This window comes from Macrobrachium rosenbergii, chromosome 19 (genome assembly GCF_040412425.1).
Source record: "Macrobrachium rosenbergii isolate ZJJX-2024 chromosome 19, ASM4041242v1, whole genome shotgun sequence".
Classification (NCBI taxonomy): Eukaryota; Metazoa; Arthropoda; class Malacostraca; order Decapoda; family Palaemonidae; genus Macrobrachium; species Macrobrachium rosenbergii.
The window spans coordinates 22,546,650-22,568,232 of record NC_089759.1 but is presented as its reverse complement, the minus strand read 5'-3'; the positions used below and the strand labels follow the sequence as shown (position 1 = coordinate 22,568,232).

The following is a 21,583-nucleotide window of genomic DNA, read 5'->3' as shown; positions in this document are numbered from 1 at the left end:
GAGTTGCCTCTCCTGTCTCTTTCATTATTCAGTGCAGAGGCCGTTGGCAAGGGGCAACCTAGAACCCCTTTCCACCCCAGGACCGAAGACAGCAAGAAAAGGGGGAAAAAGAAGGGAGATAGACCTATTCCCAAAGAAAAAAAAAGGGGGGCTATACAGTAGTAGTTAGGAAAAATGGGGTGGTTGGGGGAAAGAAATGATATATTCTCTTGTCTTTATATGCTCAAGCTCTGAAATTCTCCAAATGCCTTCGGTTATCCTACCGCCCACCGTCTTTCATCCTTCAAGGGTCATGTATTTCTGCCATTATTTTCTCCGTCTTGTCTTCATAGGATCTAGACTACATAATCATTAGACTGCTCATCCAGCTGGTCCGTGAATTAAAAAAGAAAATATGAATAACCGCATTTTTCCAAACCCGTATGTTACTGCCTCCATCTTCAGTGATCGAATGATGCTCGTGTAAAGGTTGCCTGCCCAACGATAACCTCTATTTATTTCCCAATTTTTATCTGATTAGACCTGACGGAAGAGAGGAGCCTCTCGTGACGACATATCACCGATGATTTGAGCCAGATAATGGCCGTATCCTATGTTTCACGATCTTCCTTATTCCATATAATTTCTCTCCGGTTTATAACCTAATTATTATCCCCGCCAATTTTGGTGCCTTCATAAACACACAGGTCAGATTTGTTTCCTTGGGGCTAGACCATTTTTCGAGAATTTTGGCAGGTGTGTCGAAAGGTCTTTATATCATTTTTCTCTTTCTGTTCTGGTGATTTATATAACATTTCTCTTTCAGTTCTGGATGATTTCAGAATTCTTAATTGATATTAACAGAATATCTAAAGTTGTTTACTTTCTTCCTTAATTCTTTCATTTATTTCTTTTATATGTAAGAGTTGTCACTGTTACTCACTGTTCAGTTTGAGGCATTTCTTTCAGAGCTAACAACAATTAACTACTTCACAATTATTACCCTAACAAGCTTTCTATTCAGTCCTCCACCTTCGTGCCAGACTGCGCATTTTATACTGTAATCTCTTAAGCGCATTCCCAGGGCTCACAAATCCCCGCGCATTTCGGAGAATGACATTTTTGTAAGCAATTATCCTTCAGAAGTGCAAAGGACTTCGCCGTCATTACCGAGAGTTGCGTGTAGACTCATCCTCGGTTCCACCTTGACCTAACTCACCGCATGAGTTAAGTTCGTCAGTTATAGACTCTGCCTAATTAACGGGTTAACGGTCTATTTTACGATGAATTTTATTTTAGCCAAAGGTATCCTCTCCTAATTTTGAATTGTTACTTATGATTACTTTGTCAGTTAAAAGTTCTTTCAAACAAAAACAAAAATATTTTTTTAAGAACTACAACAGCAACATTGGTAATTGAGAGTTGTAGAAGCCTTTTTATTCAATGGTAATTTAGAGTTGTACTCTAAGAAGCCTTTTATTCAAGTTAGCAGATCTACAAAGAAAATGAAAAGAAAACGATAAAACGATTAATTAAAAGTTCTTAATCTTAAAGCTTACTTCTGTCAAAAGCTTGTACCAAAACCCTTGCGACTGATTTCGACTTTTCCGCGGTGTCACCATTCGGTTCCTTTTCCTGATTTTTCATTGTTATTTTCCTCTTTCACTGATTTTTTATATATTGATATAGTACCAGTGGTTGGAAAATACGTGTCCCGAATATTTTCAGAACGATGATATTATTCTTTTTTTATGTAAATGATCAATCATTATAGTCTCACTGTTGGCGTGACGGAGCTTCTGAGTTTTCCTGGCTTTTCGTTGTGTGTCCAATCCGTCACGTAGACCATTTTTCTGGCAAATGCAAATTTCCATGGATGTCTTTTCCTTCTTTTATTAGGGTACTGGTGCTGTGGATATCGGTGTCGTTTTCGAGATAAATTGATAGTTTTTTTCCACAAAGGTATGTTTTTTTTTTTTTGCATAGTATCTCGGTATCTTTGTGTCTTTTATTAGATTCATGTTGCTAACCGCTCAAACAGGAAGTGAACGCAGGTATATGAAAGATGCTGTCGGGAAGTTACGTATTGGTTTCTTGAATGACGAAGGCTTTATTGTGGCGTGTTTGACAATGGAACTCTCTTTTCGCCATGTAAATCTTGTTTAGTCTACAGTTTATGCTTTTTAGAGCAAAATGCTGCTTGCACAATCCACAAATTATAGACTCGTTTCACGTCTTTGTTACTGATTCATATCTAAAAGAATTATGCCTGCCTTGCTTTTACCTACTGTAGACGGAAAGTTTAACAATTGAACATTTATTTCTTTATCTTTGGATCTTATCTTAGATGACTAAACAGTAATATCAGTTTGTATAATCTTGATGATGAGACGTGTAGCATGCTTTTGTATAGGAGGTAGGATTGAGAGAAACTAAAAACATTACATTTTTTTGTTTTTGTTTTTGGGACAATCCTTGCTGTTAGCCTCCCTTCTTGTCTGTGGTATTTTTCCTCCCTCTGTAATCTTACTAAAAGTTTTTTTTTATGTATCTCTTTATATCTGTTGGTGATGGTGTAGCATTTTCCTCCTTCTCCATCTCGAATGAAGCTTCCCCAAGTTTCGTTAGCTGTCTTCTGTGGTTCGCACTTAATCTCGAATTGCTGTCTTCATTTGTCAGTCTTGTTCTTGAGAGCTTTCCTGAGCAGGTATCCTATAAAAAAAATGGAACGTATTGTTTAGATGGAGGTCATTTTCATAATCCCATTTTTTCTCAATGGAATATTTTTCTCATATTTTGAATACTTAAGTTCTTGACTCCCTCCTCAGTAAGACTGAATCCAAGGGAGAGTTCCTCCTTCAGTAGGCTTCCTCTTCCTACAACTACTCTACTGAAATCTTCCCTCTACTTCCAGGCCTTGAAATTCTCATCCTGCTTCTTTTTTCTCTGACTTTTTACAATATTTCATCTTTTTGAGGGTGAAGCTTATCGCTTATTTCTTGGATAACCCCAGTCTTTTGTGGTCTGCACTAGATAAGGGTTATCTGATTGCCTATCTCACAGGGAATTAAATGTAAAAAGAAAATTAAGATACTGTTGTGATGCAGGTTCTTTGCCTCCCAGTGTTATGGCAGACATAATAAAGTACCGTTTTTTTTCCAAGTCTTTTTTTTTAATGTGTGATAAGACTACACTGTTATGAATGGTAATGCTCATATGTTTAAGGAAGGATGTAACGATATCTTTGAAGTGTCATGGTTCTCTGCATTAGTTATTCTCGGTTCATTTTCCCATGACGTTTATTTACATGGTAAGTTTACTTCTTTATCTGTTACCTCCGTCTATACTACAATATATTTCTCTACAGTATTTCTCTCTTCCCACAAATAGCATCTCTTTCTGTGAAAGCTTCCTACGCATGCTAATTACTATGTACTGCTTGTCCCATATTGATGTGCGCAACCTCTTCTTTTAGAATATGAACCATTGACCAGGGAATTATCAGGCCAACGCTGATTCCACTTAGCAACAGGGGGAATAGAAGGCAATGAACTAGAGATCAGTTGAAAGTCTCACCAGGCCCACTAAATTCAACTCTGATTTTATTCCCCTCTCTTTGCTCTTCCAGCAGTGAGTAAACCATTTGATTCGCCTCCCAGCGGCGTTTGAGATGATGTACATTTTGAAAGCGTGCAGCCTTTCTTCTGAAGCAGATAAGACAGGCCTCTTCCTTCCTTGGGAATTTGAACAGCTGACAGGTAAGGCACCGGGCCATAGCTATATTATACACTCAATCACATAAGACATACTACTTGTACATAATTCATACGTGTATACATACAACGAGCACGTGTATACATGCATGCATAGGCATACTCATATATGCACTTCCCCACATCTATATGAGATTGGTTTATTGCTTGTTTTAATAATAAATTGGCTGTTGTTACGATAACAAATGTCACCAACACCGAAAAATACACATAGTACAAACAAACGTATACATAGGCAATTGTATGCATACATGAACATACTGTACGTACAAAGGCGACTGACCCAATGCAAGAAAAATACTCCATAAATTCCAATCCGGGTTAACCTCATTTTCATGTAAGGAAATCTTTCGTTTTATTCTTAGGGTTCCTGGTCATGGCAGGTGATCTCTTTTCGAGATACAGTAGGTGAGTGAGCTGAATGGAAGACTCTGATTCAGATGTAAACATGCATTTCAGCGTTACATTTCATGAGAAAAAGTAAGGCGGTGTTTTTCCACCAAGTTGGTTGAAAATGAAATGGAGATGGAAATATCTTAAAATCTCAACTAATTATTATGATACATTAAAAATTAGAAACACGACAATTACCAATTTATTGCGTAATGTATTAATGTAGTTAATGGACTGATGTATCTGATAAGAACCTCAGAAAAACATTGGAAACGAATCCCGAAAAAGCTGCCATGAGCAGGAGGTGCCGTTACAACCCTGTAACCCACAGACTGTGACTCTCGCTTGACATTTTGACAGCCGATTGGGGGAAAGTTGGGAGGCGTTACGTGTTGGGGGGTCTGCCCCGAAGGGAAACCGGATTTTTGTGACGGGGTTACGGCATTACAGTACCGGCAGATAAGAAAGGAGACTGTCAGACAAGCCGGTTGATGGTTCCTTTTGACCTTCAATGAAAATTCACCACTGAACTTAATTTACTGAGGTTAAGCTATTGTCGGCGTGAGGAAAAGTTGACAGGGTTACGTAACTTGGTCCCAAGTTCGCTTCGTATCATTCGGAGGACAATGGCATCAAACTTTCGCGAGGGCGTCGAAAATTCGAGGGGCAAATATCCCAAGACCACCACCAAAACTATCCAATATGGCACAGCAGGCTTTAGGTCCAAGTGAGTATGCTCGAGCTAAACCGAGCTAGTTAAGTTTCGGTGAGTTGTGTTTAGAGTGAGTTCAGGAGAAATTGAGATGAGCTCATGGTTAGCCAGCCTGACCATAGCTAAGCCCAGGCTAAATTGAAGAAAGGCTAGCCTAGAGTGATCAGATGTAGGCCTGGGTATAACCTAACCTTACAGGGAATCAAGACTGAAACTGTACTAAATACTGTTAATTTTAATTTGGTAAAACTGTTAATTACTATCACAGGCTTGTTCCTGCCAGTCGCCGACGGGAAAATTTACCACCTTTTGTGTATGTTTTTGTTTGTGTATTATGTTTATGATATATACCATCATTTGCTCATGTTTTTCCTTTCGTCCCCCAGTAGCTGGTAGCCTACTTAACTCGGCACCCATTTTGTATGTAAGCTGGTAGTTATGAACCAGAGGGGCATGGGAGTAGTCTTCAGTTTTACCTGGCAGAATAACTACATACACATCATTCTGCCATGCGTAATGTTACATAGAGGGATCCATGAGGGCAGAGCATCTCAGGCTAGTCAGAGCTCGTTACACAAGGCCAAGGAAAGGTTAGGTTAGGATCTATGCCTGCAGAAATGTCTTTAACCTGTTTTTAAGCTGACAGCAACTTGCAGAAATTGCATGCGCAATTCCTCTGCATCCTTTATCATTAATAGAGTTGGTTTTTAAGACCATTTAAAGAAATGTTTCCCATATGTCATCTACACATATTACTGTGTGACTGTGTGATGATATACTTACAAATTTGTTCTAAAAATGCCAATTATATGGCACTGATTTTTAGCTAAGAACATCAGAGCCTTTGTTTTGTGTCTGTGTAGTATGTATATTTTTCACCATCTTTGTTGGGCATACCATTCCCTGCTTTGGGTATCTTCCCCTATCTTATCCATACTTCATAGCCCACTAACAATGTGGAGGGAACCACCGTGGGGACCATTTTATTTACTGGGTGGGGGAATGAGTGGCAAGAAATTGGTTATTACCAACTGTGATTTTGAAATAGCTAAGCTAGGCTACATAGTAGAGAAAAGAAATTCACCAGAGAAAGAGTAAAGTGGCTAGTTTCTTATCTAATCTGTAGTGAAGTGTACCTGATTAAGGGCTTGAGGCCTTTAGGATCTTATAACCTTAAAAATCTCATGTACAGACCCATATGTGTAATACACCATAACCTAATGTAACCTCACCTGGGTGACACTGCCCTTCCTGACCAGGAACTCTATTGCAAAATCCATGCGTTTGTGACAAACATAGTATATTATTGATATATACTGTACTGTAGTTGCCTTTGATTCTTTGCTCCTTTGCAAATATGCATTTAAGTTATTCATGAAGTTCATTAACACACTACAGTACTACTGAAAATTACAGTAAGTTTTGATTACCTGTTCATTTCATTTCACTTGCAGCTTTGGGCATAGTTTTTGGTATTTAGGAATCCTAGTAAGAGGATCATTATAGTTAGGCTGAAATTGTTATTGTGCTTGCCCAAGCCTGTGGCCTGTTTTGAGAGTTATCATTATATATTTGGCACAGCAGTAATTATGATTTTAAACAAAAGAGGGTTTTGTTTAAAGAAATGCAAATATTTTCCATCCATTGTAAGTACATCTACTATTTTTAAGAATATTAACCATGGCTAATTATTCTTTGTTTCAGTGCTGATGAACTGGACTTCATCATGTACCGGATGGGCCTCCTGGCTGGATTACGAGCATGTGACACAAAGGGTAAGGGGGAAAATTATATATAATTTTTTATGTTTATAGAATTTTTACTTTGTATTGTACTGTATACACAATTATGCAGTATGCATGGGGTAAAATATATCTTCAGTACATAAATCTGATGAACAGTACAGCATAATGTGCATTTTTGGTGTGTACATTTTATATGTTCAGTTACAAGTATATAATGTAATTCACAGCCCTTTTGTATATGATAGATTTTTTTCCATTTGCGTAATTTTGATTTTGCGTAGTTAACAATTTAAGTTTATAACGTTCTCCTCAACTGTTATCTTGTAAATTTATTAAATGGTTTGTGGTATAAATGCTCTGCTATCTCCAAGGGTTTCACTATGTCTGACAAAAATTTGTGCCACCGAGATCTTGTGGAGTTTCAATGTTTTTGGTCTCTTAACTATATTAAACCTGATTCCTGTTGCTACAATATATGTAGGTAATAAATTATATGGAGAGTTTCAGGAAGGAAGTTAGTTTTTTTTATGTTCAGAAAATGTAAGCAAACTCTTTATATAAATTACTTGTATGGGCCCTCTTTTTTTATGCCCTAACATACAGCTGTAGCAGACAAATCATATAATGTACAAAGTATCTTTGAAATTAGCTAAAGGCTTAGCTACTCACAGCAAGTATTGTACTGAGCTTGTAGTGAAAGGCTGTCTTCCGTCAGCCTAATGAGAAAAAAGTTAAGTACAGTATATCTTAGTTTAACCAGACCATAGAGCTGATTAACAGCTCTCCTAGGGCTGGCCCGAAGGATTAGATTTATTTTATGTGGCTAAGAACCAATTGGTTGCCTAGCGATGGGACCTAGAGCTTATTGTGGAATCCGAACCACATTATGACGAGAAATGAATTTCTATCACCAGAAATAAATTCCTCTAATTCTTCATTGGTCGGTCTAATGAGAGAAGGAATATTTAATCTTATAGGCAACTTGTTTCATTGTAATTGCTTTCATCAGGAAATTTGAGGATATTAATTAAAACCTAGTTTACTGAGAATGTGTAAGGCATGTTTCTTATTGTTGCTAAAACCAGCACTTGCTTACTGAATGAGTCATTGAATATAATATTAATAAATTGTCAACCCATATTTTTTTGTTCCAGCGGCAATTGGAGTGATGATAACAGCATCACACAATCCTGTTCAGGACAATGGTGTGAAATTAGTTGATCCAATGGGGGAAATGCTGGCACCAGCATGGGAGGTGCATGCTACATCATTAGTCAATGCCAAAGATGAAGATATTACACAAGTCATGGAGAACATTATTAAAGAAGCCAGAATTGACACCACTCTGGTACCTTTGGTGTATGTTGGACGTGATACTAGGTAGTATTTCAAGTGAAGTTATCTTTTTTATTCCCTTGTTTATTTAATTTCAGTACAGAAAAACATGAGTAAGAGTCTGATTGCAGGTTTATCCCTTCAAGAATATCAGGCAGAGAATGCCTGTTTCATTTTTATTTGGCAATACTGTAACAGTTTCTGTGGTAGTTGCACTAAATATAAGCAGTGTAAATATTCTATGAAAGGTGACCTCATGGGGATAGGAGCCCTGCTGGCACTACTTTCTCAGAATTTGGGGGGACTGGTAATCTATATAAACACCTTTATTTTCAGCAGTGAAAAAAAAATTATGTATAAGGCACTTTAACTACAGTGGTAAGGTATGGGGAAAAAATTCACCAGAATTAATAGTTCGAGTATGTATTGTAGTGCATGTACTTAGGAGTAATTCAGTAAAAATCTATAGATTAATTCAATTAAAGGCTGTTTTAATAGTGCAAAATTAATAAAAGATACAGTACTTGCCAATTTCATAGGAATGATGGAGTGTGGACATGGAACAAGACTGGCGACACCTGTTTAGCCTATGTAATTTTAAAAGTTCAGTTTTAACCTTAGTAATTTTAGGGTAAGATTATTCCATGAATTAACAAATAAAAAATTATGAATGTATATGTAATTTTGCCTTGAATATTGTTAGACAAAAGAACTCAGTAGTATCTTCAGTGCAGTATGTGGACTTCATGTGTATTATATTCAGTGTATACGTACGTTTTGGGGCTAACATTTCAAAATAATTTAGGTTTCGTTCATGCAACTTACCTGTCAGATATATATATAGCTGTATTCTCCGAAGTCCGACAGAATTCCAAAAACTCGCGGCACACGCAGTGGGGCCAGGTGGTTAATACCCATTCCCGCCGCTGGGAGGCGGGTATCAGGAACCATTCCCATTTTCTATTCAGATTTTCTCTGTCGCCGGTACTGTCAACAACTGTTTTCAGTACCTCCGTCTTTGGATTTCGTAAACTCGTTATTTTCCACTTAAGTATTCTATTTGACTTTTGGTTTTGTCTTTGGATTGTGGATTGGCATACGCTTTTGTGGAATTTGCTTTTGATTGCTCTTTGGATGATGTCTGGATCTAGTTATGCTAGCTTCAGAGTATGTTGTGTGAATGAGTTTAAGGTGAGGCTACCGAAAGTTTTGGTAGATCCTCACTTTACATGCATGAGTGTAGGGGCAGGTTTGCTTGATAAATGATCGCTTACTTTGCCTCCCACCCTGCTAATTTATTAGTTCAGGATTTCATTCTCGCACTAATAGTGCTCCTTTTTGCATCTGGAAGATGGCTAACAAATATTATCTATTGCGAAGGTGCATAGATTGAGCGAGTCAAGCGATAATAAAGAAGAAACAATAGTAACGCTGGGTCAGTCAAAGTGCACGTCGTGAAAACGGACTCGTAAGGCGGACGCTGAAGAGGATATGTCCAATAAAGTTTTCGTAACTATGTTGTTACAACAAAATCTACCTGCCTAACGTAGGCGAGCCAAATTCTAGTACTCGTAGGCTAAGCGGGAGTTGAGACTTCCCAAGTAGGTAGCCTATTTCACAATATATTGACTGGGGGGCCTTTCTGTCAAGCATGCTTCGTCTCCCAGTCGTGTTCACCGCTCGCTGGATCGCCATCGTGACGCTCTGCTGCAGCGTGACGCTCCGCAAGCAGCTATCCTGGACGCTTCTGTAGCTGCTCGTCAGGACGCTCCTCTCGCTGCCGTGCAGGGCGCTTCGGCTGGACCGCCATCGTGACGTTCCGCAAGCAGCTATCCTGGGCGCTTCTGTAGCTTCGTCAGGGCGCTCCTCTCGCTGCCATGCAGGGCGCCGGCCGACCGCCATCGTGACGCTCCGCAAGCAGCTATCCTGGATGCTTCTGTAGCTGCTCGTCAGGGCGCTTCTCTGCGCTGCCGTGCAGGACGCTCAGCTGGACCGCCATCGTGACGCTCCGCAAGCAGCTATCCTGGACGCTTCTGTAGCTGCTCGTCAGGACGCTCCTCTCGCTGCCGTGCAGGACGCTCGGATGGACTCTCGGGAGGACGCCTCTTTGGTTGCTCGAAGTGAAGCTTCAGAGCAATCAAAGTCTGCGGGGAAGCGTAGATCCCATCTGCGTGTTGGACCGCAAGGCCTTCGTTTCTCCCATTGAAGAGGGAGAAGTCTCTTGTGAGTCGGAGCCTGCAGTCCTTGAGCAGCCTCCCCCTTCCTCGTCTACGGACTACCAGGTGTTAGCCGGCCTTTCTTAAGGACTTGTTTGGCGACAAGTTTCAAACCCTCGGCCACTCTCTCTCCTCCTTCGCTGTTTGCTTCGTCCTAGACGAGGAGAGCGCCGGGGTTTGTCAAGATGACTTCGTCTCTGGCGACGAAGAAGGCCTTCAAGAAGGTTAACACTTGGATGGAGGAAGGAAGACCCAAGGCAAGACTTCTTTTGCCCTGCCTCCGTCCAAGCTGAGCGGCAAGGCAGGTATGTGGTAAGAGACCGGGGAGGACGTCGGCTCAAGAGTTCCTTCGTTGTCCCAGGGAGACTTCGCTAGCTTGGTCGACGCGCCTAGAAGGTCCCTCCTGTCGGCTGCCAAAGTGTCCTGGACTATGTCGGAGACGGATCACCATTTGAAAGGACTGTTTCGAACCATGGAGGTCTTCAATTTCCTGGACTGGTGTTTGGGGGCTCTAGACGTCAGGATTAGGAGTCCCGACTCGATCTGCCTGGGGGAGCTGTCCAGCGTGTTGAACTGCATGGACAAGGCAGTCAGGGATGGCTCAGAGGAACTGTCTTCCCTCTTTTGTACGGGCCTCTTGAAGAAGAGGGCCTTGTACTGTAACTTTACAGCCTATGGCCCTACCAGCCAACGGCCATACCACGTTGAAAGCACTGCTTCTCATGCGATCAGCGAAGTTAAGCAACGTTGGGTCTGGTCAGTACTTGGATGGGTGACCGCCTGGGAACACCAGATGCCTTTGGCGTCATACTTTTGCAAAGTCAGTTTCTCCGTCGCAGAGGGCTTTGCTGTTCTCCCCGTTTTCGAGCCATCTCTTCCCCCCAGTCCTTGTTCAAGGATCTCTCCTCCAGCTTGAAGGAGGCCACTCAAGACCTCTTGGCCCACTCGTCAAGACGCCCGGCAGTCCCTTTGATGTCGTTGTCGGGCCAGACCTCCAGGAAGTAGAAGCCCTTTCGTGGAGGAGCTTCTTCCTCTAGATCTTCTCCCCGAGGTAGAGGTCTTTTCAGAGGCGGAGCCCCGCCTAAACCTTGGGGCAGGAAGTGATTTGCAGCGCCTCCAGACACCTGTAGGAGCCAGGCTTCTTTCGTTTGCGAGAGCCTGGAGAGTAAGAGGGGCAGACATGGTCCCTTGAAGTTATCGAGAGAGGATACAAGATCCCCTTTCTCGACTCACCACTTCTGTGCACGTCGCCCAGGGATCTGTCGTCCTCATTCCTTCAAGAGAAGCAACAGATCCTTTTCGAGCTATTAGAGCAAATGCTCGAGCCAGAGCTGTGGAGCAAGTCCTGGAGCTGGACTCCCCAGGATTCTACAACTGACTGTTCCTAGTTCCGAAGCAGTCGGGAGGATTGAGTCCAGTCCTTGATGTCAGTAGACTGAACCGCTTCATGGTGAAGGAGAAGTTCACGATGGAGACGTCCCAGTCTGTTTTAGGAGCATTAAGACCAGGAGATTCGATGGTCACTCTGGACTTACAGGACTCTTACTTTCACGTTCCCATACATCCCCAGTCGAGGAAGTATTTGAGGTTTGTACTAGGGGACGAGTGTTTCAATGCAGAGCTCTTTGCTTCGGGCTAAGCACAGCTCCCATGATCTTCACGTTTATCATGAGAAATGTGGCGAGATGGCTTCACTTGGCGGGTATTCGTATCTCGCTTTACCTGGCCGATTGGCTCATCCGAGCCTCTTCACAGTCTAGGTGTCTGGAGGACCTGAATGCGAATTTAGAGTTGACAAAGTCCCTAGGACTTCTAGTGAACGAAGAAAAGTCCCATCTGATCCCGACACAGTCCATCGTCTATCTGGGGATTCAGATGGATTCAGTGGCTTTTCAAGCTTTTCCATCCCAGGAACGTCAGTAGCAATGCTTAGAAAAAGTCTCATCCTTCCTAAGGAAGGAAATATGCTCGGTGAGGGAATGGACGAGTTTGCTGGGGACCATTTCCTCTCTGGAGAAGTTTGTTTCCCTGGGAAGACTTCATCTCAGGCCGCTCCAGTTTTTCCTGGCGGAAAACTGAATAGACAAGGAGAATCTAGAGGAGACCCTGAAGATCTCTCCCGTTTTCAAGATTCACCTGAGGTAGTGGCTCGACCCCTCGAGGTTGGCGGAAGGGGTTTCTCTATGCCTTCAGAGCCCCGACCTGGTGTTGTTTTCCTACGCTCCCAGGGAGGGATGGGGAGCAATACTAGGAGGGGAGAAAGTGTCAGGCACCTGGAGAGGGTAACAGGTGTCCTGGCACATCAATCTCAAGGAATTAGGGGCGATCCTGCTGGCCCTTCAATCCTTCGAGAGCCAAGTGTCAGGCCGAGTCGTACAAGTAAATTCAGACAACTCCACAGCCCTGGCATTCCTCAAGAAACAGGGAGGAACTTGTTCCCGGTCCCTGTTCGCCCTGGCGAAGGAGATCCTGCTTTGGGCCCATGCGCGGGGGATCACGATCCTTGCGAGGTTCGTTGCAGGAGTGGAGAATATCCACATGGGACCTTCTCGGTCGACAGCGGCAGCTTCTACCGACCGAGTGGACCCTTCACGAGGAAGTATGTCAGGAGCTGTGGAGGTTATGGGGACGTCCCTTGGTAGATCTGCTCAGGCAGCCCCATTTCGAAAGGTACCTCAAAACTTCCCGCTCTGAGTCTAACTGCATTCAGACTATCAGCCGACAACAAGGATCTTCACGATCTCTTGAGATCCTTTGAGACTGTCAAGGTACCTCATTCCAGGACGCCTCCTGGAACCTGGATGTCGTCCTAAATTTTTTATGTCAAATACCTTGAGCCTCTTTCTTGGCGTCTCAAGAATGTGACAAGGAAGATTTTTTCCTAACTGCTCTGGCTATGGCGAAGAGAGTTAGTGAACTTCAGGCTATCAATAATCATGTAGGTTTTAGAGGCCATAATGCAGTATGTTCTCTAAGCCGTATGTTCTTGCTAAACGAAACCCGTCTACCCCTTGGCCCAGGACCTTCGAGATTAAGGGTATGACGAAAATTCTCGGACGTGAACCAGAAAGAGTCATGTGTCCTGTCAGGGCTCTCAAATTTTATTTGCAGAAGACTCGGGAAAGTCGAGGTCCTTCGGACAGTCTGTGGTGTTCTGTCAAGAGGCCGGATTTGCCTCTTTCTAAGAATGCACTGGCGTTCTTTTTTAGAAGCACCATTTTAGACGCACTTTCCGACGTTCAAGACAGTGACTTGAGTCTTTTGAAGTTAAGGCTCACGAAGTTAGAGCCATTGCAACCTCGGTGGCTTTCCAGAAGAACATGTCCCTTTGCGATCTTCTGGGTACCACCTTCTGGCGAAGCAATTCGGTGTTCGCTTCACATTACTTGCGGGACGTGAAGACGACATACGAAGACTGCTATTCGCTAGGACCATACGTTTCCGCACTCCAGATCGGCCCCATAACACTTCTAGGCCTGGACCTCTGTCGGACTCCCAGGACCAGGGAGAGGGCAAGTCGAAAGCCACAGGAGGGTTACGGGGGCTTCCCACCGATCTGGCGTCCCTTCGGCAGGACCTGTTGTCGCTTCTGCAGACACAGTGTTGCGGGCAGGGAGCGATTCTCATCCTATCCTTTAGAGGTTAGGAAGTATATTTTAATCTTGATTTTGTTTTTTTACGTCAGATCCGTCCCATAACGCTTCTAGGCCTGGACCTCTGTCGGACTCCCAGGACCAGGGAGAGGGCATGTCGAAAGCCGCAAGAGGGTTACGGAGGCTTCCCCCGATCTGGTGTCCCTTCGGCAGGACCTGTTGACGCTCTAGGTCAGGTGGTTGGTCGTTGCTCCTTTTGCCCTCACAGTATGGCCTTATGATCTAGTCCCATTGTGGTCACGCCCCCGTGGACAGATCATCTAGAACTCACCAGCTATATAGGTCACTACCTTGCTGGAGACTCTAGTAAAGCAGAAGCAGGCTTGGGTGACAGTAATCACGAAGTCAGCTATGCTAACATAGGCCTGGACCTCTGTCGGACTCCCAGGACCAGGGAGAGGGCATGTCGAAAGCTGTAAGTTGGTCTTATGATCTAGTCCCATTGTGGTCATGCCCCCGTGGACAGATCATCTAGAACTCACCAGCTATATAGGTCACTACCTTGCTGGAGACTGTAGTAAAGCAGAAGCAGGCTTCGGTGACTGTAATCACGAAGTCAGCTATGCTAACAAGTAAGGAACCAAGGCGTCAATCGCCTACATATATTTGTTTCCTAAATCCTATTCTGTCTCTTCCCACCTCCAATGGTGGGATTCAGCTATATATATATCTGACAGGTAAGTTGCATGAACGAAATGATATTTTAATGATAAAATAAAGTTTGTTCATACTTACCTGGCAGATATATATAATCATAGTGCCCACCCTCCTCCCCTCAGGAGACAGTGGCACTAGAAAATCTGAATAGAAAATGGGAATGGTTCCTGATACCCGCCTCCCAGCGGCGGGAATGGGTATTAACCACCTGGCCCCACTGCGTGTGCCGCGAGTTTTTGGAATTCTGTCGGACTTCGGAGAATACAGCTATATATATATCTGCCAGGTAAGTATGAACAAACTTTATTTTATCATTAAAATATCATACTTTATGTATACATCATGAGTGCTCTTTGTCGTATCTTATAGATACCAATAATGGATGAAGATTCATCCATTAATATTTTGACATGGAATGTAGTGTAATAATTTTTTAATAATCAAATCTAAATATTAAAATTCATCTTGTTTTAATAAGTAACCTAAACAACCAGGTTAATATTGAAGGGTAAAGAGATCAGTTGTATTTTCTGCTCTGTATCCTAAGAACAGAGAAGGGATGAAGGAACACACCTGTAATGTTTCCATTTTTACACTCATTTGCAGACCAAGTAGCAACCGACTTTGTGAGGCTGTTGTTATAGGTGTTACTGCTGTTGGTGGTCAAGTGAAAGATCTTGGCGTCATAACCACACCAATTTTGCATTATGTAGTTACCTGCCACAATGATGGAGGAGTGTAAGTACTTTATAGTTATAATAGTAAGTTCTCTATGACAATTAATTTGCACCCTATACTGTATTTAGTTTATGGTTTTGTTTTTATTGTGCATACGGTGCATGTGTTCTGTGTTTGAGGAAATTCCTTAATTGACCAGAAAATTACTTGTGCTTTTGAGATGAACTTAGTAAATTGATGAAATTAGTTGATAACATGACTGAGGTTTGTATTGCAGGTATGGTGAACCATCTGAAGATGGTTATTACAAGAAAATAGCAAATGCCTTTGTTAATTTACGTTCATCTGGGACATCTCATGGCAATTACGAGCCAAAAATTTACTTTGATGGGGCAAATGGAGTTGGAGCCATCATGATGAAAAATTTCCTTAAACACCTGGGAGGCTCTCTTATAACCACTATGTTTAATAGTGATGGAATTCTCAACCATCTCTGTGGTGCTGATTTTGTCAAGGTATGTGGATTTTGCAATGGCAGCAAAAACTTGTAGCCCCTCTTAAATTCTGAGTGCTATATTTTTATTACCTACATAAGAAAGTTAACAAAATATTCTGGTAATTGTAAAAATTTTCTGTACTTTTAAGATTCTCATAATCCTATCCCAATCTTTCAAGGTTGTTGCATTTAGGGATGGTCTTATTTTGATAAATATTGCTAAGGTAGAATTTTTCAATGTTTGCTGATGTTTTTAGCAGAAAGCATATAGTGCATTAATGCAACTGAATACTGTATATTGAATGTTCACAATGAACCCCTCAAAAAAGAGAAAATTTTATAGCAAATGGATATGGATGAAGTTTACCAGTAAAAGTGCAATGGCAAAGAGTAAGCATGAGCACTAGCCTTTTAGCTTAAACAATTTTATGTAGTTTTGGTGTTAAATTCAGTATCATAATTTTACTTCTGAGGCTTTTCATTGTGCATAGGTTTATTCTGTCTGCTAAGCAAAATGTAGAACATAATGTATGTTGTTACAATAAATATCAGCCTTTTTTGTTTTTTATTATTATGCAGGTTCAGCAGAAGTGGCCGTCTGGTGTCCCAGAAACTCAAAATGTTAGGTGTGTTTCTGTTGATGGTGATGCTGACCGTGTTATATATAGCTACATAGATGATGATAATAAATATCATATGTTAGATGGTGATAAGATTGCAACGTTAGTGGCTGGATATTTCCAAGAATTGCTGAAAAGTGCAGGTAAGCATAAGGAGGATGTATATGTTCTGAAACTTCTTTCTTGTGATCAAAGTTTCAGCTTAGCCATAATATGAATGAGACTTTTGTTCCAGTTAATCTTGAATTTTAAAAAGCATTGGCCATCATGCTTGGTAATTGGGAAATACATTGCAAAAATGAAAAAATCTTATACTTTAGTTCATCAAAGTCCCTTGAATGTTTGCCATGAAATGCTTTCTTGGAAGTTATTCACCATTATTATTGTTAATTAGTATAAACACACCACTGAGTGAAAAAAAATTGTAACTCATACAGCTGCCCGTAACATTTTTTGCATGGTAGAATATGCTTTTTCAATTTTCTTCAAAACTGCATAATAGAGATACTTAATTGCAACCATCTCCTGCCATTTCATTAAGGTTAATTAATGAGGCATCTTACTGTACCCCATTTTGCTTAACTACTCTAGTAAAATTAGCAAAGTGGGTCTCTCAATATACCATTGTATTGTATTTGTAAATAGGTAGTTTGTGCTCTGCCCAAGTGACTCATGTCTTTTGAGCAAGTATTATGCGAGTCTAGTAGTGTAACTCATTTGGATACTTGCTCTTTCATTTAATAAAGTTGATAGACTGAATGTTTATGAATTTGTTTTTAAAAATGAATACAGTAATCTTAGCTTCACAGAGCACATGTCATTAGTGAAGTTATATTTGAAATAATCTTACATATTTTCATATGTACTAAATTTTTAAGCAAATACCATGCCAAGCTTTCTTACCATGGACATTTTTCCCTAATATTATTTGACATGATTTACTTCACGAGTAGTGATGGAAGAAATGCACAAAAAATGATGGAAAGTACATAAAATCCATTCGGTCAGGTCACCTACATTTTTTCAGGTCTCCGTCTTAAGCTTGGATTAGTTCAAACTGCATATGCCAATGGTGCCTCAACTGACTATATTACAAATAAATTAGGAGTTCCTGTGGCCTGTGCTAAAACAGGTGTAAAGCACTTACATCACATGGCTTTGCAGTTTGATATTGGGGTTTATTTTGAAGCTAATGGGCATGGAACAGTCATATTTTCCAAGGAAGCCAAATCATCTATCCGTGCTGCAGCAGCAGGTATGCTTTTGAGTGATTTTTATTTGTACAAGTCAGGATTTTTTTTAAGCCTAAAATCTTTTTTTTGTTAAACAGAATTTATCTTTTGTTAAGCTGTTAGATAATGATTATGTGCTGAAGAAAATGAAAAAAATATGTTTACTGTGCAGTCTAAGTCAGAAACTATAAAAGTTGAAGGAAACTAAAATATCAGGTGATTATACTGTATTTACCATTAGTTTAAAAAGTTTTCAAAGCCATACATACTACAGAATGTAACAAATTCCAGTCGCTGTATATACTCATGCTCTCATCATCTTTGGTAATTTAAGTGCACTGTAAGCAGATTTGTGGCTTGTAAACATCCCTATTATTGTCTTTTTACCTGATAAATCCTTAGATTTTTTGTGCCCAAACCATAACTTATATTAATTTTCCTATAAGATAGAGGAAGGTTTGAATCACCTGAGAGTTAAGCAGGTGATTAAACATCAGTTTTATCATCAAAATCATGTTTAATATTTTTTTACTTAGTACGAGTTCTCTCCTCTTAAGGTTTTTTCACTCATTTTGTTAGTTCTTTCCCTAATTGATTTCCCTTTTAGGGGTTATTATTTTTTATAATATTTACCTGAGATATTACCTTAACCTTCCTGAGTGAAATAATTATGCCCCTCATCCTGCCAGGCGTACTATCCTTGACTAGCAGTCCCTGGATTATTTAGGTCGTTTACTTGTCTGTTGTATATTTCATTTAGAATTTAGTATTTTCTCCCTTATTCTTACAACACACATTCCTTTCAAGAGGAAAATGTCAGTCAGACCATAAGTTTTTAAAAGTGCTCTGTTGTGATGAAAATGAAAAAAATTATTCTCAAAAATTAGGTATGTCATTTGTAATTTATAGATATGTAAGTTAAGCAATGTCTGAAATACTGTTGTTGTATTTTTGCAGGTGGAAATGAGAGTGCCAAGAAGCTTTCTCTGGTCTTAGATGTGATCAATGAGACAGTGGGAGATGCCATATCAGACATGTTGCTTGTTGAAACTATCTTACATGCCAAAGGCTGGTCTGTGTGTGATTGGAATGCGGCATACCACGACCTGCCTAATAGACAGATGAAGGTAAAGCTGTTGTGATATTAACTATTGTTTCAGTACTGAAGTGTTTTCCTCACTCCGCAGAAGAGAAGTTACAATTACAGTAGCTGAGATTCTTTGCTTTGACATTTTAGATGCAGATTTATTGTAGCAGTTAAAAAATTACTGTATACATGTAGGTAGATTGGACAAAGTAGAATTAACAAAATAAGCTTTTTCATATAGTGTCTGTTGAAGCTGTTATAGAAGCAGAACCTCTGCTGATCATACATATTATTAGCATTTATTTATGTGAAAGACACAGAAAAATAGTGGTGGTTAGTGTAATATCACCAACCTCCTTATAATAAAGAAGAGCATTTTTCTAGTCAGGTGAGGCTGAAAGCAACACTTATACTCACCTGTACTCCACAAGTCTCTTCTTGGTTAACTCATACATATTATTTGTTTGTGGCACATGCATTTCATAATTCTTAAATGCATGATAGATGCTTGAAAAAAATGTTACAATATTGTAAGCCTATTGATTGTTGCAAATTTAGAATAGTAGTGAGCAACAAGGCAATATTATCATCCTCCCTATCACCAGTACCACTCCAAACCACTCCTTCTACTGTCTTATCTTGATTAGTGACTTGCCTTCAGTGTATGGCTGTTGTTTTCAAAGCTGACAAGCTCTATACTATAACTTCAGCAGTGGTTATTGCAGTAATTTGGAAATTAACATTCAGATATTTCATAAAGTGTAGTTATAATTGCTTACCTTTTGGAAGCTTAGCACCAAGATGTGACATGCCAGAACCTGTGTAAAGCTATTTATATGCTTTTGAATGAAGAGGATAGCTAGGAAAAACAGTTCAAGGTGCCGTAATCAGATTAACTTCCTTGTTTTTCAGGTGTGTGTTGCTGATCGCTCCGTTATTACAACAACAGACGCTGAACGTATTTGTGTAACCCCTGAAGGTCTACAGAAAAGTATTGATGCAATTGTCAAATCCTATCCTAAAGGGAGGTCTTTCGTGAGGCCCTCAGGAACAGAAGACATTGTTCGAGTTTATGCAGAAGCTGCAACACAGAAAGAAGCTGATGAGCTAGCTGTGAAGGTTGCATGTGCTGTGCACAGTGAAGCTGGTGGTGTTGGAGAGAAACCAACCTCTGTGTGAATGCAGTTTTTGCTTTCAAGTTGCTATTGGGAAGTTCTTGTAAAGCAGGATTGAGTTTTTAAGTACAGTAATTTAGTGATAAATTTTTGCAAGCCCAGGTTCACTAAAAACCAACGCTTTGGAGAGATGTGATATTATATGTTTGAATAATAATTCTCTATACAGTAGTCTGAAATTTTAAAGTATTAAGATTTATATCTATGTAAGGAAATAATTTTGCTCTTAAGACCAAGACAGGATCACATTAACTTCATGAAAGCAATTGAAGTTAGAACACGTTTGATCACATTGCTGCCTATTTGTCGGAGAATGAAAGTGAATGTTGGAAAATACTCTACTAAGTTAGAGGCCTAATGCATAGTTAGTTTTAAACATTCTTCTACTGAAATAGAACTGTTAAGTTGTGATGCCTTTCAACTGTTTTTATGATATATATGTTTTTGCATCTCCCTTTGTATTCAGTTGGCTGTTACTTATGTGTACATTACATATAGTGAATCTTCAGATTATTTGAAATGGTGTTCTCTCTCAAAAGAAGTTTAATTTGAAATGCAAATATCAACATTGGAGATATGGTACCATTAATTCACTTTTAATATGTAGCCTATATTCTATTCTATTTGATTATTTTTTTTACTAGTGTTCTAGTGATTAACTTGAAATCTTTTGATATTTTATTTTTATAAGCTCAGTGCTCATCATTTTAATGTCCATTTCATCACATAGATTATGTGGGGCAATTGATGTGATCTATAAAATTCTGATTATAAAATTATTTTATTGGTAAGGGATATAAATCAATTTGAGCTTGACTGACAAGTTATTAGTAGTTCTCTGACTCGAATAAACAAAGAAGATAATACAGTTTACGCTCTAGTGTGCCTAACTGTGTATCCTTACACTTGGTTGATTATACAGTAAATGATTTTGTCTATGCATCTTCATGACATGGTGTTAGTATGGAATATATTTTTATCAGGTTGATTGTAGCTTCCTCTTAGGATTTATAGGGGTAATTGGGTTTTATATATGAATACAGTATATATGATTTTATTTTATGTAATGTAAAGAATGACTGAGTTGTATAAGGTGGTTGTGATTTTAGATATATTTATTATTTTTTGTACTTTTGCACAATGTAATGATTACACTCAAGAAAATTCTCTTATTGACCTTTCTAATCTTAAAAGTTCATTTTTGTGTTTCCAATATTGTAGTTGATTTGAGCAGTAACAAAAGTCATTACATAATGTCATTCTGCTTAAATCAACAGGTAATGTAAGGTGAGTAAATAACCCTTTAGGACAGTGGTTCCCAACCCTGGGGTCGCGACCCCAAATGGGGTCGCCAAGCGTTTTTCCTGGGGTCGCCAAGTCCTCGAACTTAAAACAGTCAATTTTTAATTCTAGGATATACAATCACATATTAGTTGAGGGATAGTTGCGAATTTTTGCTTGTGTATTATATAATTATTCAAATGTAGTAGTCCTGACTGCCAATGCTGTATCAAACTTGTCTATAGCTACTGGAGGCTACAGCCAGACAACGTATTATAATAAAAAAATCTAAGCCATTTAGTTGATCTCTTAGTAAAGATTAGTAAAGAAAAATATACAAACGCAATTGTGGATCTTTACTTTTCTATTTGTGTATATTTCCATTTATATATAAATATAGGACACTGAATTGTAATGCTGGCAACCCTGAACTGTGCCATACGCGTTTGGTACGCGAACAGCATTACACATACTCATAATAGTTGTCGTTCCTTACTTTTATAGCCGACAACTAGTAATATATAGTTTTAATAACACATAGATATGCAACT

At 39.9% G+C, this 21,583-nt stretch overlaps 1 protein-coding gene and 1 non-coding gene across 2 annotated transcripts; both read left to right on the top strand.

Annotated features, from left to right (window-relative positions):
- The first annotated feature begins 4,230 nt into the window (after positions 1 to 4,230).
- Positions 4,231 to 20,915, top strand: nst (phosphoglucomutase 3-like protein nst). The gene is made up of 9 exons (XM_067121266.1): positions 4,231 to 4,872; positions 6,562 to 6,632; positions 7,757 to 7,982; positions 15,070 to 15,201; positions 15,419 to 15,656; positions 16,217 to 16,400; positions 17,285 to 17,512; positions 18,447 to 18,616; positions 19,489 to 20,915. Exons 1-9 carry the CDS (start codon positions 4,772 to 4,774, stop codon positions 19,753 to 19,755), a joined length of 1,617 nt encoding a protein of 538 aa, XP_066977367.1. The 5' UTR covers positions 4,231 to 4,771; the 3' UTR covers positions 19,756 to 20,915.
- Positions 10,840 to 10,958, top strand: LOC136848871 (5S ribosomal RNA). Its single transcript, XR_010856165.1, has one exon. It is a non-coding gene; the product is annotated as a 5S ribosomal RNA (ribosomal RNA).
- Positions 20,916 to 21,583: the final 668 nt, after the last annotated feature.

What these genes read in the sequence shown, in the direction of transcription:
- nst (XM_067121266.1), top strand. Translation starts at nt 4,772, where the DNA reads ATGGCATCAAACTTTCGCGAGGGCGTCGAAAATTCGAGGGGCAAATAT. An exon ending in GTGGTGCTGATTTTGTCAAG is followed by an intron (nt 15,657 to 16,216) that starts GTATGTGGATTT and finishes ATTATTATGCAG; the next exon opens with GTTCAGCAGAAGTGGCCGTC. An exon ending in TATCCGTGCTGCAGCAGCAG is followed by an intron (nt 17,513 to 18,446) that starts GTATGCTTTTGA and finishes GTATTTTTGCAG; the next exon opens with GTGGAAATGAGAGTGCCAAG.